At 39.7% G+C, this 16,140-nt stretch overlaps 1 protein-coding gene across 1 annotated transcript in view; it reads right to left on the minus strand.

Moving 5' to 3' along the window:
* ROCK2 (Rho-associated, coiled-coil containing protein kinase 2) overlaps positions 1–6,062 on the minus strand; it is a 169,228-nt gene extending 163,166 nt beyond the window's left edge. The window contains exon 1 of the mRNA XM_008572959.1: positions 5,910–6,062. Within this exon, the coding sequence (XP_008571181.1) occupies positions 5,910–6,050 (141 nt within the window). The 5' untranslated portion in view covers positions 6,051–6,062. The remainder of the gene's footprint in view (positions 1–5,909) is intronic.
* Positions 6,063–16,140: the final 10,078 nt, after the last annotated feature.

A 16,140-nucleotide genomic window follows, 5' to 3' on the forward strand; every position in this document is an offset into this window, starting at 1 on the left:
GGATTGCAACCCTCGGCGTTGCTCCCGCGCCTCGCTCAGCCAGTGAGCGGGAACCGGTCTGTATGTGGGATCCGAACTCTCGGGCAGGAGCACCGCCGCGCTTCCCAAGCGGCGCACTATCCAGTGCGCCACTGGGCCGGCCCCGAAATTATAATGCTTTGAACAGATGCTTCACAAAGGAAGACATAGAAATGGCCAGTAAGCACATAAAAAAGTACAACATTATCCACCAGGGAAATGCAAGTTAAAAATTACTTATCAGATATCACTACCCCCCACAGAATGCCTCAAATTTAAAAGTTGAGTGTTGGTGAGGATGGAGAACAACTGGAACTCATGTATTGTGGATGGAAGTGTAAATGAAAGTGTAAAATGGTATAACCACTTTGAAAAAGATCTGACCGCTTCTTAAGTAAACACACATCTGCCCTATAATCTAGTAATCGAACTACAAGGGATTTAACCAAAAGAAATAGAAACATGTCCTCACAAAGACAATACATATTGTTCAAAGCAGCTGTATTAAGAGCCAAAGTATTAGTACAATCTGAAAACAGCCTAGGTATTTATCAATAGGAGATGGCTGAACAAACTGTGGTTTACACATAAAACAAAATACAACTCAGCAATAAAAAAGGAACTGCTGATACACACAATAACATGGATGAATCTCAAAAACTATACTGAGCTAAAGAAGCCAGACACAAAAAAGTACATACTATATGATTCCATTTGTATGATGTTCTAGAAGAGACAAAAATTATCTTTAGTAGGAAAAAAGAAAATTAGAAGAGTGACTGCCTCCAAGAGTATGGAATTAGCTGAAAAGACATATGAGGGCAATTCTGGGTTGTTAATATGGTCTATATTTTGATAAGGATTTGCATTACACAGGTGTATGCATATGCCAAACTCACCAACGGTACATTTAAGATTTATACATTTCACTGTGTGTAAATTTAATATTTAAAAAACCTAAACAAATATCGAATTCTGCTTAATATAATGCATGCTGAAGTGTTTAAAGGTAAAGTATACTAATATCTCCAACCTAATTTTCATGAATCAAAAATAAAAGATGTATTGATAGAAGGTTAAAGGGATGAATAGATGAAGTAAAGAAAATACAGCAAAATACTAAATAGATAATGAATACATCAGTATTTGTTGTTAATTATACCTCCTTTACTAATCTTCGAAATTTTCCATAATAAAATATTGGTGGGAAATTTAAACTCTATTAAACTCTATCCATTACATTAAGCAGAACATAACGCATCTTAAAATCCAGCAATTCCATTCCCAGATATATGTCCACCCTACAGAAACTTCACATGGGCTCCAGGAATGCCCCCAGCAACACCTTCCATAATAGCAAAAAAAAAAAAAAAAGAAAGAAAGAAAAACCACCTAAATATCCATCAAGTAGATTGGAGCTATACTGTGATTTATGGTGACAGAGAAAATGACTAAACCACAATGTGGGTGGAATCTTAGAAACACAATTTTGAGTGAAAAAAAGCAATTCATTAAAAAAAATACAAATTCTGACATTTTATAAAGCTAAAAAAACAAGTAAAACTAAACAATATTGTTTAGGGATAAACACAAATGCGGTAATCTACAAAATAAAGCAAAGGAAGAATAAAATGTTCAGGGTAGCAGATGAGAGAGCATGCAGAAGACTGAATCACGCAGCAGCAGCAGCACACAGTAACTTCAATAGGCTGGTGTTTCATTTATTAACTTGTGTGGTGATTTCACAAAAGTTGTTTTTTATGCTTTATAACTTATATTTGCATGTTGTATTCTTTTAATATTTAGATATTTTGGAATTCAAAATGGGGAAAAAGAAGGCTATCTGACCAAGACTCAAAAAGCCAAAAAAACCCCTAGGCTTCAAGGTATCCACTATTTCCTTGTAAGTCTACACTTCCTTACCTAGGTCTACATTGGCCTTACCGTAGGGCCCAGATGTTTTGGAATTCAGAATTTTTTTGGATTTTAAAATGCAGTATAAATAGTGTATATTCCCTAAAACCCTCTTGGGAATCTAGGACAGCAACCTGAAATCAACACATTAATATTTATCCAGCAAAAGCTATTATTATTTACACCAAGAGGGATGAATGGACTACAAATATTTTAACATCAGATCGGGTCAGATGTTTGGTAAAATCAAATAAATTTTACAAAAACTTGGTTTTCAGAGCCTTTTGTACATCAGAATTGTGGACAAGGGATTGTGGATCTGTGCTTGCAAAGAGGTTCAACTTCACCTAAATATTAAATTCAGTACATCACTTGTTTTTTAACCTCCCTATCTAGCTCATTTTCTTTAAAGATTTACTGAATATTAAAATGCAAGTTTTAAAGTAAACCATTCCCATTTATATTATAAATGCTCAACCCTTATTTCACAAAAGAAAAACATGCATAAAACAACTTTTCAACTTTTATTCTATTTCATTTTATTATGTCATTATAATATTCTCACTTATTACATAATGGGGAAAAAATACACATACAATTTTATTTTAATTAGGCAAATAACCAGTGGCAAGGTAAAAAAGGCTAAGCACTGTGATAAATATTTTCATATAGTTTATAAGTGTAATGAAATCAAATTAAGTGTTTCGTATTTTAAAACACTGAAAATTGTAAATAAATTTTTAATCACCTTTGCCCATCAACTGAAGTTTTAAGTAACAGTTTATCCTAGCCTAGTACTACAGGTTGTTACAACTGTTTACTCATTGAAAGGGTAAAATAAATTAAAACCCAAAACCACAGACCTTTAGAAAGACATCTCTCCAGCATAACACTAAAACACAATTCTTTTTACTATAATAGGTAAGCAATACGAGAAGCTGAGTCTTGACAACAAAACATAGGTGTTTACCCAAAGGTTCCAAACGGCAAAAGCATACCACTGACGACCCCCCTCCAAAAAAAAAAAAAAAGCTTACAGAAGCAAACCTCTCTCAAAACTCTATTTTTAAATAATACCAAGCAGCTCACAATCTGTAACCACAAAAGACATACATTCTCTTCAGATTAATTTAAGGACCCACATAAAGCAACGAGCTTCTGCAAAGAAACTAGGTAATTTAGTCTCTACACTAATAGTCTCGGAATCCAGCTACACTTGATGATTACTAGCTCTTTTCTGATGGCAAACTCAAATAATAATGCTACTCATTCAAAATTATGTAGCAAGAAATAGTTGCAAATAAAAGCATTTTCCCTTTCAAAGGAAATTTAAAGCAATTTAACTTAAAATATGCTAAATGCACACAGGAGAAGATAACCAAAAGAGCACTACTATGTACCAAACCCCGAACTAAATACTTTACATGTTATTTCATACAACTTTTTTTCTTTCGAAAAAAAATTTATTTTCTAGGCCTACCCTACTGAAAGTATTATACAGTAATTATTTCCAGTATACCTGTTCGAACTAAATACTTTACATGTTATTTCATACAACTTTTTTTCTTTCGAAAAAAATTTTATTTTCTAGGCCTACCCTACTGAAAGTATTATACAGTAATTATTTCCAGTATACCTGTTACTTTTGTCATCTTAGGCAGTATACAACTTTCAATGGTACTTTCTGAGCTCCTGAATGAAGTAACTAAGTTTCATGGTTGTGCGTATTAGATTATATTCCTTTAAGTTTTCTCTGTTAAAGACCAAATACTTTATATAGCAAAACCAAAAGAAACACGATATGCAGTAAAACAATGATCAATTGTCAAATGCAGCCAAAGTGGTAAGGTTTCCAATCTTTAAAGTGATTCCAGCCATTTCATCATCAGAATTTCAGGAAACAAATTTTTATAACATTCTTCTAAAAATTAATGGCAGAGTTTTGCTTTATAAAAATGAAAACATTCTGGAGATGGATGGTGGTGATGGTTGCACAACAATGTGAATGTACTTAATGCCACCAAAAATGTTTAAAATGGTAAATTTTATGCTATGTATATGATACCACAATAAAAATTAATTTGTTCTAATACATGACACAGTGAAATATACATAATTCAAAGCCAATTTATTATAACATGTTTTTTTTGGTTTTTTGTTTTTAATTTCTGTTTATCAATTTGCAACACCACAGCAACAGGAAAAGCAGAGCGACATTTTTTGGCTTGATCAGATTTACTGCATCTCAGAAGCATAATATTTAATCAACTAAAAGCGGCAATAAAAGAGTCTGTCAAGTCAGTAACATCTGATGTCAACTCTCATATCTGTAATATATCACCCTAATAAAAGTGTCTTGGCTATATTAATCACTCAATAAATGAATGGACTAAATTGTTCACTGAGCATGTGAAATGTTTGATTTCTAAAATAGCCTTTATTTTAACAATTTATAAAACACTTTAATAAAACAAAATATATGATCATATTACATAACAGCTTAGATTCAAGCTCAGAATATCCCTAATAATTATGATTAACATCACTGAAGACCCAAGAAATGAAAGTGAAGTGCAAAAAATTTCTATCTGGGATTGAGTATGAACCTGATGAATACTTGAGATTTGCTGTACTATATTTAACTGAACTTTCTGGCCTTAGGTCAAAGTTTTGCTAGCAAAATACCAACGTGAAAATGCTGAGAGTGAAGCCCAGAGTCTCTGCTTTAGCCTACGAAAAGCTATGCCCTCCATGCATGCCCTCCTCCAAAAACTGTCCAGGATGTCATGTTCCCATGAGAACACAGGAGCAACACACTAACCCAAAAATCAGTAAAAGAAAACATCAAACGTGTGATACAGTATCTCTCTATTCTGCGCACTGTATAGAAAGCCACACACTCTTCAGTCAGTTCCTGCGTTCTGGCCAAACAGGACTGAGTCACTCTGCAAATGATTCCAGAAACCTCAAAGGATAACCAACGGCCTCTAAAGAAAAATCAGTCAGTCCCTGGAAAGGGAGGAGACAGTTTTTGTCATCATATAGACACTAGCTTCCTCTCAGCAGGGAACTGAACATCTGCATTCTGTGACAGAATGTCCAAAGGATCCAAGGATCACCCACCCTATTTCCAGTTCTCCAGAGTTAATATCCAGAGTATCTTTTTCGCTTTCTTCTCCTCGGAAAAATCCACAACCCCTTTTACCATCTCTACAAAATAATAAACCAGCACTCTACGGGGCATTTCTAATTTGTAAAACATTTTCCTTTCTTAAGAGCCAACTAGCAGGTTTTTACGTGGCTATTAATTTGGATTTCAAAAGTGGCCGTCTTAGGAAAAAGATACAATGAAGGGGAGGAGAATTATTCCATTCTACAATTCAGACTAATTTTTTGGCTCTGGCGCAGTAATCTCGGGAAATTAAATTTACAAGAGTTGAAATGTACTAAATTGCATACAGAATGTTCAAAGACAACTGAAAACAGTAACACTTCAGCTATGTGTTCCACGATTTCAGGCTAAAAGGAAAGAGTGTGGGCAGCTCTTCGTCAGGTACCCAGGGTACTCCCAATAGGGACAACCACTAGACTTCTGTCTCCCTTACTTGCACCCAAATCCCAACGCAGCACGACATTTTCAAATTGGCTAGTATGGTGTCCGAAGAATAGTCAATCCCCCACCCTACTCCCCAAGTCGAGTGGGTAGTAGGGAAGCAGAAGAGGGGTGTTTCCTTCCAGTGTTCCAAGAGAGGGGCAGCCGGGGATGACACCAGCTCCAGCGGGAGGTAGAAGGGAGGACCGCTAGAGGTGGGTCTCTACGCTAGGAACTTAGTCGCAAAAGCGTTTGGTCTCCGGCCCCGGCTGCCGGAAGCTGGACCGGGTGGGGCGAGACCTCCCCGCTTCCCACGGGTGGGTGGACGGAGGGGATGTGAGGCATGAGCTAGAACAGGGAGGGCTCCCAGGCCCCGGCTACCTACCAGCAAGCTCTCCACGTTGATGGGGGAGCGAGGGTCTCGGATCAGCGACTCCAGCTTCCTCTGGCGGCTCGCTCCCGCCGCGTCCCCCGGCACGGCCTCGGGGGCGCCGGGCATTTTCCCAGTCGGCGGGGGCCGGCTCATGCCGCCACCGCCGGGCCCGCAGTCTGGCTCCTCGCGCTCGGGTCTGGCCGCCTACGGGCCTAGTACCGCCCCCGAACTGTAACATCTGATGTCAACTCTCATATCTGTAATATATCACCCTAATAAAAGTGTCTTGGCTATATTAATCACTCAATAAATGAATGGACTAAATTGTTCACTGAGCATGTGAAATGTTTGATTTCTAAAATAGCCTTTATTTTAACAATTTATAAAACACTTTAATAAAACAAAATATATGATCATATTACATAACAGCTTAGATTCAAGCTCAGAATATCCCTAATAATTATGATTAACATCACTGAAGACCCAAGAAATGAAAGTGAAGTGCAAAAAATTTCTATCTGGGATTGAGTATGAACCTGATGAATACTTGAGATTTGCTGTACTATATTTAACTGAACTTTCTATAGTTTGTGCACACTATAAGTGTAAAATGAGCAACTGTAAGAATGGGAAGAAAACCTAGTGGTTTTTAAGTGAATTGGATTTTTTTTCTGTAAAGATGCATAAGAGCACGTTAAAATCTTAAAAACTGGAAAACTGCACTGACACATGTCACTCAAAAAAAAAAGCTACAATCTGATATCCATTAAGTAGTGAGAATCTTAAGAACCTTCTCACTGGCAAATCAATGATAAGCCCACAGATAGGCTAAGGCCTTAATCTTGTAAACATGGTGTTTTAATCAGTGAGTGTTCTAGAAGCGTCTTTCATTTTGGGTTAAAGCCACCCTTACCTGGTGGTAGGTGGGAAGGGGGCCTTGGATGATCTAATAAAGCTTTTTCATTTCAGATAATAACACTGACTTCTGGTCAAAAGGTAAGTCCTTTAGGTTTGTATGTTGAGTTAATACCTCCACAGACCCCACCAAGAAAAGAATGAGCTAGCACTACTCCTTATGCACTGGAGCAAAATAATGAGATAATCCATGATTACGGGTTCCTTTTTCATGATGACAATATAATATTCAAGGAAAAAAGAACACTGTGTGGTTCTCAGGTTCCAAATTAATTTTGCAACGACTGGCTGTGTATTTGGATGGAGTTTGGTGGGATAACAGGAAACCGTGGTCTCAAATACTGGACATGGAAACTTTATTTTAAAAGAAAAGAAACTGACCAAGATACATATACTGGGCACATTCTGCATATGGTCATTTACATAGACTAGAAAAGGCCATAGTATAGGAGATTTTTATCTAAGACCTATATCATTGTATACCTGGAAGAAGAGAAGTTTAATCTCTTGATATGAGTTAAACCTTTTATTTGGGGGGGGGGCCTGTATGGCAATTCTTTTAAAAAAGTAAAGCACAAATGCATTCTTGTAAAAGTTCAAACAAACCAGAAATATATAGAACAACCTGAATAATTACTCTTCTAACTCTCTTTCCATATACGTTCTTTTATCACTCAAGGACTTTACCCATTCTCACACATAGGTACATGTATATACACACATGTGTCTTTTCCCCACGGATATGGAATTATACCTTATAGTGTTTTGCAACTTGATTTTTTTCCACAGTTAGTAATATGTCGTAGAGATGTGTCCGTGTCTGTAGACAGAGAGCTACCTCATTCTAACTGCTGTACTCTATCCCGTAGTATGGATGTATCATACTATGTTTACTCTCTATTAGAAGGCACAGTGGTTAAGAACAGATGTCCAAGACAATTGCCTTGACTGAAATCCTGCCACTACTAAGCACTAGCTGTGTGACCCTGAGCAAGTTACCTAACTTCTCTATGTCTCAGCGTCCTCATAATGTTTGTTATAAAATGCTTAGAAAAGTGCAGGCCCTCAATAAATGTTAGTTAGTATTTTCTGTTTGCTCACTGTCACAATGTTGCCGTGGACATCCTTGTATTTGTGCCTTCATGTGGAGATACTTGAATATATAGATTCCAAAAAGTGGAATTGTTATAACAAAGGTAGGCATACTTCAAACAGTTACAGATACTGCCAAACTGTCCTTTAAAATGACTACACCGGTTTACAATCTCACCATCAGAAGAAACTGCTCATTTCCCTTCACACTTGCCAATATTAAATATAATAAATTTTTAAATTTTTGCCAATATAATGGGCAAACAAAATGACACCTTGTTTAAATTTACTTGTTTAATTACTACTGGAGATGGGCATTTTGTGTGTCTGTTTCTTTTGAAATTACTTATTTATATCTTTTTTCCATTGGTCTTGCCTCAGTAATTTATAGGGGCTCCTTATGCATTATGGGTATTCTTCCTTGTTATAATATTAAAATATAGTTTGCAAATATTTTCTTCCAACCTATTGCTTGCATTTAGTTTTGTGCTATCTTTTGTTACACAAAAGTTTTTATCTTTTATGCAGTCAAATCTGTTGATATTTTCTATTATGGCTTCTAGGTTTTGTATCTGGGTTGGTAAAGGTTTCAAATCCAGTGCTTGGGTCACACAGAAGTCTAGAATTGCAACAGGTATAAGAAAATGGCAGTTTCCTAATAAAATCAGCTCAGCTCATCCCAAAGCAGTTATAGAGAGGGTCCTCCTGAGCTTGCTGTTCTCCCACCCTGATTCCTATTGCTCCATATCTCTGTCCCAGAGATATGCTGCTTCCCCCCCCCCCCGGGGTCTGCTGCTTTTTAACACTGTCCCTGATGTGACCTGAGCCCAGATGAGACAGGCAGGAACTTGGACAAAAGCTTTTGTTCAATCCTAAGGAAGAACAATACTATTTCAAACACAGAAAATACAGGGTATTTAAACAGGCTGGCCTATCAATGGATAAGGCTTTGATTCTGCCATCACTAGCTTACTGTGTAGGACTTAAAATCTCCACCCATTTCATGTGAATTTTGTCTGTTTCTTTTCTGTGTCTTTTCACTCCCAGCGATTTCTAAGTGGTTGGTGTCAATTTACTGTCCACTACCCAGCAACACCTTTCTAGCTCCTCTGACACTTCATAGTCCAAACTGAGGGTGCCTGCTCCCTCTTTTGTCTACTTGAGGTCCATCTCCTCAGTTCTGGTTTTTGACTTGAGGGATCTTCCTCTTCCCCCAAAATTAATTCACCCTTCAGATGGAACTTTATCCTCTCCACACATACATAAGGCTGTAAAAGGACCTTTTTTTGCCTTCAATGTGGCTCTTGTAATTACTTGTTTAATGATAATAATTGTTATTTTAAGGGCTTACTATGTGCCAGGCAGTATGCTTTATAGAAATTATCTTAATTCTTGAGATGACCTTTTGCTAATGGTGATATTACTACGCCCATTTTACAGTGATGTAATAGTGACTCAGCTATATGTTAATTCAATGAATAAATTAATGAATGGATGGATGAATAAAAACAGTGAATTGTCAATGGTCCAGATATCACCAGTAGAACACGAAACAACTTTTCCTACCTTACTTCACACTGCCAAACAACTCAGGCTGGTGGTGTTGTAGTGAGATGCTTCTGCCCCACATAAGACAGTAGTTAATAACAGAATAAAGGAAGTGAACTCTCAATACAGAGGTGTCATTATTTTTGTAAACTCCACTACTATAAAGGGTACAGAGTTTTGTGGTTTATGAAGTAGAGTTTCATCCTAAGTTTCATTCATGGTCCTGGTAATAACTCCCTGGGTGAATGAGAAAATAGCTGAAACCCTCTGTGAGTCAGTTTCCTCTTACACAAAACAGAAATAATGAAGCTTGGTTGTCATTAAGACTTCTTAAGATCTCTAGATGAAAGATACTATATTCATCCAAAACAAATCATTCACCAGTATACTGTGAAAGATTCTCAGAGGAGAAAGATCTGGTCACGCCTCGGAAGTGTACTTAGAAATAAATGGTAAGTCACTCCAAAAGTATATACATGTATATGTTTGAGAAGATTGGTCCCAAGAAATGTCTGGGATCCTGGAAAGCTAAGCTTTGATTCTGGTTCTGCCAGTTTGGCCAGAGACCTTGATGTCATTTCCAGCCATCTCATTTTCCCCATTAGTGAGATAGAAATGGCTCCAGGACGCTTTATGTGTTTCCCTACTCAAAAAATTTCATTAGCTCTTCTATGATTATGCATGAAATCCCTAGCCTGGAATCCAGGGCTTTCTACAAGGTGTCCACAGCCTCCCTTTACAGACCTTTCCTCCAGGGTTCCTCTCCATTTTTTCTCAAAATAGAACATACTTGGCTATTCCCTCTCTGGTTAAACCAATTTCCACCCATGTGGAATGCCATCCTTCCTTCCCTTCTCCACCTGGCAAGCTCCTACCCATCCCCCCCATTCCCTCTCTGGTTAAACCAATTTCCACCCATGTGGAATGCCATCCTTCCTTCCCTTCTCCACCTGGCAAGCTCCTACCCATCCCCCACTAAGACCTCCTGTCCCCTGAATGAAGGGCTTGACTCTTACTGCTAAGACCTCCTGTCCCCTGAATGAAGGGCTTGACTCTTACTGAGTTCTGGATCACCTGTAGCTTTTAACAAAATATTTAGAAAGGTGCCTGCCTCACATACATGAGAGAAGCAATATTTTTATTTTTCTTTCAATATTTTTGACATTCAAAACCTTGGGTCTGTAATGTGTCCAGGGTAAAATGGTGATTTCCTATTATTTACCATCACTATATGAAGAGTATCTTCCACTCTCCAAACACTTTGGTCCAGCAAAACTGTAAGCTGTGCAGGATGCATCATTCGCAGAAGAGACTGTACCATTCCCACCTCTGTGCCCACTGGTTCTGTTCCACCTTCCCTGTCCTCTCCCTCCCCATCCTTCCCTTACTGCCCAGCCCAAAGGCACTCTCCTTCCAGGCCAGTTTCCTATGTCCTGCTTTCCTCCTAAATTCAACTTGAGCATTGTGCTAGTTCTTTGCCAAAAAGGAACTGAGTATAGGCTCTTCCTACATTGAGTTTGCAATCAAGAATAGTTGATTGAGGACAGGTACTCAGTGTTTGTTTAATGACTGAATGATTGAATGAATGTATATATAAATGAAAAAACACAAATAATTATAATTCAAGAAACATAAGTGCCCGAAGAGATTCACAGATAACATGCAATGACAACTCAAAGAATCCTGGAGCAAGAGATGTCTCCTGGTGAGGGGATTAGGAAATGGAGGTGCCATGTGACCTAGGTTCTTAGGATTCAGCAGAATTTGGAAATGGAAAGAGAGAACAGTCCACTAGGCAAAATGAGGACAGGAGTGGGAAAGTATGAAGTAAATAAAAAGAAAAATAAGTAATGACTAGAGAATAGAGTACACATGTGGTTAGAAAGAGAGTAGAGGGGTAGGTGGAAACCAGATCAGAGAAGGGCTAGAGGCTGTACTAACTTGCAATGTGATGTCAAAGAAGCCATTACCATCCTCCAGGACTCACAGTGATTGAAGACACTGGTGTACGATGCCATCCCGGTCCTTCCAGCTGCACCACCCTCTGATCTGTAGGCCTCTGTGGTAGGCAGTAGGGAACTTCTCAGCAATCATGGGCACGATGGAGCGGGACTTGGGAAAAAGTCCTCAGCAGCAGTGTGATAAAGCAAAGTGGAAGCCACTTTGGGGGATCTTTTACTAACCCACAGGCCACCATTTCTAATTAGGTACTTTATGAATAGCATTAATTAAAGACTTACAAAGCATATAAGGAAGGAAACTGTAGTTAAAGTGATTGGTCATTAGAGGGGGGGGGATACATTTAGTTTCCATAAAAGCTTGCCTTCAAGTAAAATGAGGAATCGCTTTAAACTTCTTGGCTTTTAGAGGAGCACTCTGACAGCTAAGGTTGCCCCTGTAATATTCCATTTGCTGCTCTGGCTTCTAAAAAATGTTGGGGCCTCCATGGAGTGAGTGCGGAGGAAGCTGGGCTCCTGGGAGTCAGCGCCATGCAGCCAGGGACTCAGGCTGGGCAGGGCCACGTCTTTGGACAGGCAGGGGGTGGGGGTGAGGCGCTTGAAGAAGAATTGGAGAAACCTCCTTGCATGCCTAGCTCTGTCCCTTTCTAGCTGTGTGGCCTCAGGCAAATTAACTCACCTCTCTGAGTTGCAGTTTCTCTTGGGATATTTGTGAGGCATAAATAAGAGAAGCTCATGTGACATTCAGCGTATTGAACAGGTTCTCCATAAGGCTCATTCCTTCTCACCCATCAGAAGCCGACAGGGTTCCAGGAATTTTTTCTTTAATTGATTCATTTTTTCATTTATTCATTCAACAAAGATATTTATGCGCTTATAACACAGAGGTGAACAACAAACAAATAATCTCTGTGGGTCCTTATTAGGCTTGTGATCTAAGGGAGGGGCAGATATTAAACAACCATTTATCAGCTACATGACCTTGGGCAAGTCCCTTCACCTTGCAGAGCTCTGCTTCCTCATCTGTGACAGCAACACGGCAGACCTTATTTCAGTATTAAAATAAGAAAATGTACGTTGAAGACCTACACAAACACAAGACTTCTGTCACACATCTCAAGTCTTTTCTCTCATATCCTGCTACAGTCCCCAGCTTGGGTTCTGGGAATGGGAGAGGAGAGAAAGGGAAGGAACCAGGATGACCTCCAGGTTGCATCCAAGCTTCATCAGTGAGGTAACACAGTTTGGTGATTGTATCTAAATGCTGTTCATTTATTTTAAGGTAGATAAAAATGGATGAGTTAAAAAAAAAAAAAAAACAGAAGCAAGTGGTAGGTTAGTCCTTGGTGATTCTTTTGCCCAACTACTCAGAAACTGAATGCCAGTGACTGCAGTCTTCAAATCTTTTGATTTCAAATCTTATTGACATTCTCACTGACACCAATGGTGTTTAAGCTGGAGCCGGGCTGTTGTACACACAGTCATGGTTGGCTGTAGTCCAGCAGGACCTACAAGGGAAGGCTGTTCAAACCTCGACACTTATCACCCTGATTCAGAGAAGGTGGGAGCCACACGTTTGAAGGAAAGGAGTAAACTCTGCTTCCATCAGCTCCTCCACAGCCCCCAAAGAAGTAGCACAAAGACTAAGACTTTGCAGCCCATCATTGAGCGCTGAGAGCCAGGAAGAGTCCAGCAGAGTAGAGACATTCTGGAAACAAGACACTGGCCTCAGAGCCTTATGCTGATGGAAGTGGCGCTAATCCCCGAGGAGCATCAGCCCTCACACATAATCCTCCCTCACTGTCACTCCAAGACAACTAAAAAGTGACCTAGCGATGAGTGCACCTCCATCCCTTCCAACACCTCCATGAATGAGAGCGGCTCTAATGGCTTACTCTGTGTCAGCATCCATTAGTACAGACGTAGTGGTATTTAGTGGATCTATTTATTAATCAACAAAATGAGTTGAATGCCTATCAGGCATTAAGGACCATGGCCGACAACAAGGGGAACTAGGAAATAAGAAAGGCAAGATCTGGACCTTGTGATTTGGGGAAGGAAATGAGACAGACACACAGGTCCAGGCAAGGAGTAAGTACATGCTCAAGGTACTTATTGCCTGAACAAAGGTTGGCTGAATGAATGAACATAAGGACAGAAATGCACACATGCTGCATGGTACTGTAGAAAGAGCTCAGGACTTAGAGTGTGAAGGCAGAGTGGGTATCCCAGCTCGCCCACTTTCCAGCTAGGAATTAGGCTGCATCATTCTTGCTTCCAGATCCATTGTCCACCTTGCTCCATGCCCCGGGGGCTGACCTCTGGGGACTGTCTTCCCTGGGCTCCCTCGTGGTCTGTATTCTGGTTGAGCTCAGCCACAGGGAGTCCCTGGAAGAGACTGGAGGGTAAAGACTGGGTTTCTTCCCCTCCGCCCCTGGCTCGACCTCTGACAGCAGCTGTCCACTTCCCACTGGGCCCTGGGAACATTGTGTCTAGCTTTTCACCATGGCTGCTGTCTGGGTGCTTCGACATTCGTTCTCTCGCTTTAATCCTGTCTACACCTCTGGAAAGAGTTCCTTCATGGAAACCGTCTGAGTCAATTCTGTTTCCTGCTGAGTCCCAACTCATTCAGTGAATTAAAGGAAGTCATGGAACTTCTCAGAGTATCAGGACCTCAACTATGAAATGGAAATAATAACAATGCTTAGTATCTAGCACAGTGCCTGAACATTGGCCCTCACTAAACACTGGCTGCTTGAATAAATCAATGAATGAATGAATACATGAATAGATGAATGTAGGAATGCTCATGAGGATTAATTACAAGGTTTTATTGTATTAGGTGTGAAGATATTGGTTATTCTTATTAAGTGGCAAGTGAATGTAATAGATAGTATTCAACTATCTTGATATTGTAAAATGTGCACAGGCCAAGAATCAGGAAAAGTGAGTCCCAATTTTTCCGTTTGTTAATTGTGTAATCTCAGGCAACTTATTTTCCCATTCTGTGCCTCTATCCCCCACTCCCCTCATAAAACAAAAGTATTGGAGTTAATAACCTATCCAGCTTGGACATCCTATCAAGTACTAAACATTCAAGAGAACTGAATAACAGTTTGAATTGGAGAATTTTTTAAAAATTTTTTTTTTAAAGATGACCGGTAAGGGGATCTTAACCCTTGACTTGGTGTTGTCAGCACCACGCTCAGCCAGTGAGCAAACCGGCCATCCCTAAATGGGATCCGAACCCGGAGCCTTGGTGTTATCAGCACCGCACTCTCCCGAGTGAGCCACGGGCCGGCCCGAGTGAAAGATATTTTAATTTTAATTTTTACCCCTGATTGACCTGGAGATGGCTCATAGTATCTCACTACAGGGGTGGTTCTCCTGTAATTGATCACTACAGGGATGGGTCGAGAATGGTCCCCTTAGGGGATTTCTCACAAACCTGGGAGGAGAACAGTACTGTAAGATTTCATGATTGGTAGTGGCTTCTTGTGTTTCAGATTTATATTTGTATTAACTTTCTTTTTTTTTTTTTAAAGATGACCGGTAAGGGGATCTTAACCCTTGACTTGGTGTTGTCAGCACCACGCTCAGCCAGTGAGCGAACCGGACATCCCTATATGGGATCCGAACCCGGGGCCTTGGTGTTATCAGCACCGCACTCTCCTGAGTGAGCCACAGGCCGGCCCTGTATTAACTTTTAATAGGAGACCATTCCTTAATCTAAAGGAACGAAGCTAGTGATAGAATTTCAGGCATCAGTGACAATTCTATAAGGGAGCTTTTAGCACAATGTTCTGTGGAGTTTTCTCTCTTCTACTAGATGCTAAGTTGGAGGAGTTGCTAGAAAGACAGAAGAGTGAAGTGGTTAGAGTTCTAACCACTCTGTAGCTAGCCTCCCAGCATCCCTCATTTGCTAGCAGCACAACTCTGAGCAAATTACTTAACCTTGAATTCCCCATATGTAAATGGAGTTGATGATAATAGTATATACCTGTTCATGGTGTTGTACAGATTGTCAGTGATGTATATTTAGTGCTTAGGACAGTACCTGGTAGCTAATAAGTAGCGAGAAAGTGAAGCAAAGCAAAGAAAACAAAACAGGACCTTAAGCAAGAATATTACCTGGAAGATCCTAAGTTTCAGTTCAAAAGCACTGGAAAAGTTAAATTATACTCACTGTTCACTCACTTTTTTGTCAATAAACTAGGAATTCCACCGACTCCTTTTCTCATGTGGTTCCCTCAGTCTGGAGGCTTCCCCCTGTCCTTACCTATGAAAAGCCCTTTATCCTTCAAAGCTCCACTTAAATACCACCTCTTCTGTGGACCCTCCCCAAATTCCATATAAGAATTTTTTACTCATTACTCTGTGTTCTCATAACACTTTTCATGAACTTCTGTGAAAGTACTTTCCCTGATATGTATAATAATAGCTGTAATTTATTGGCACCCCTCTGTGCCAGTATTGGGTCATAGGCAAGAGGCATACTGGTTAAAAAAATAAAGTCCCTGACCTCTGTGCATCTGGGTCCCCTCCCCTCACCTGGAAGGTTCCAGGATCATATCCTCAGAACCTTGTCCCCATACATTGTTCATCCCGAGCCTGTCTTGGCCACACAGGTGGACCTTCTGACTTAATTTGCCTCCTGCCAAAGATAATCTGTTGAAATCAGAAAGAAAATGGTTCTGAGACCTAAAAGGAAAGAAAATGAGGCATTAGCT

The sequence above is a fragment of the Galeopterus variegatus genome, unplaced genomic scaffold (genome assembly GCF_000696425.1).
Source record: "Galeopterus variegatus unplaced genomic scaffold, G_variegatus-3.0.2 Scaffold853, whole genome shotgun sequence".
Classification (NCBI taxonomy): domain Eukaryota; kingdom Metazoa; phylum Chordata; class Mammalia; order Dermoptera; family Cynocephalidae; genus Galeopterus; species Galeopterus variegatus.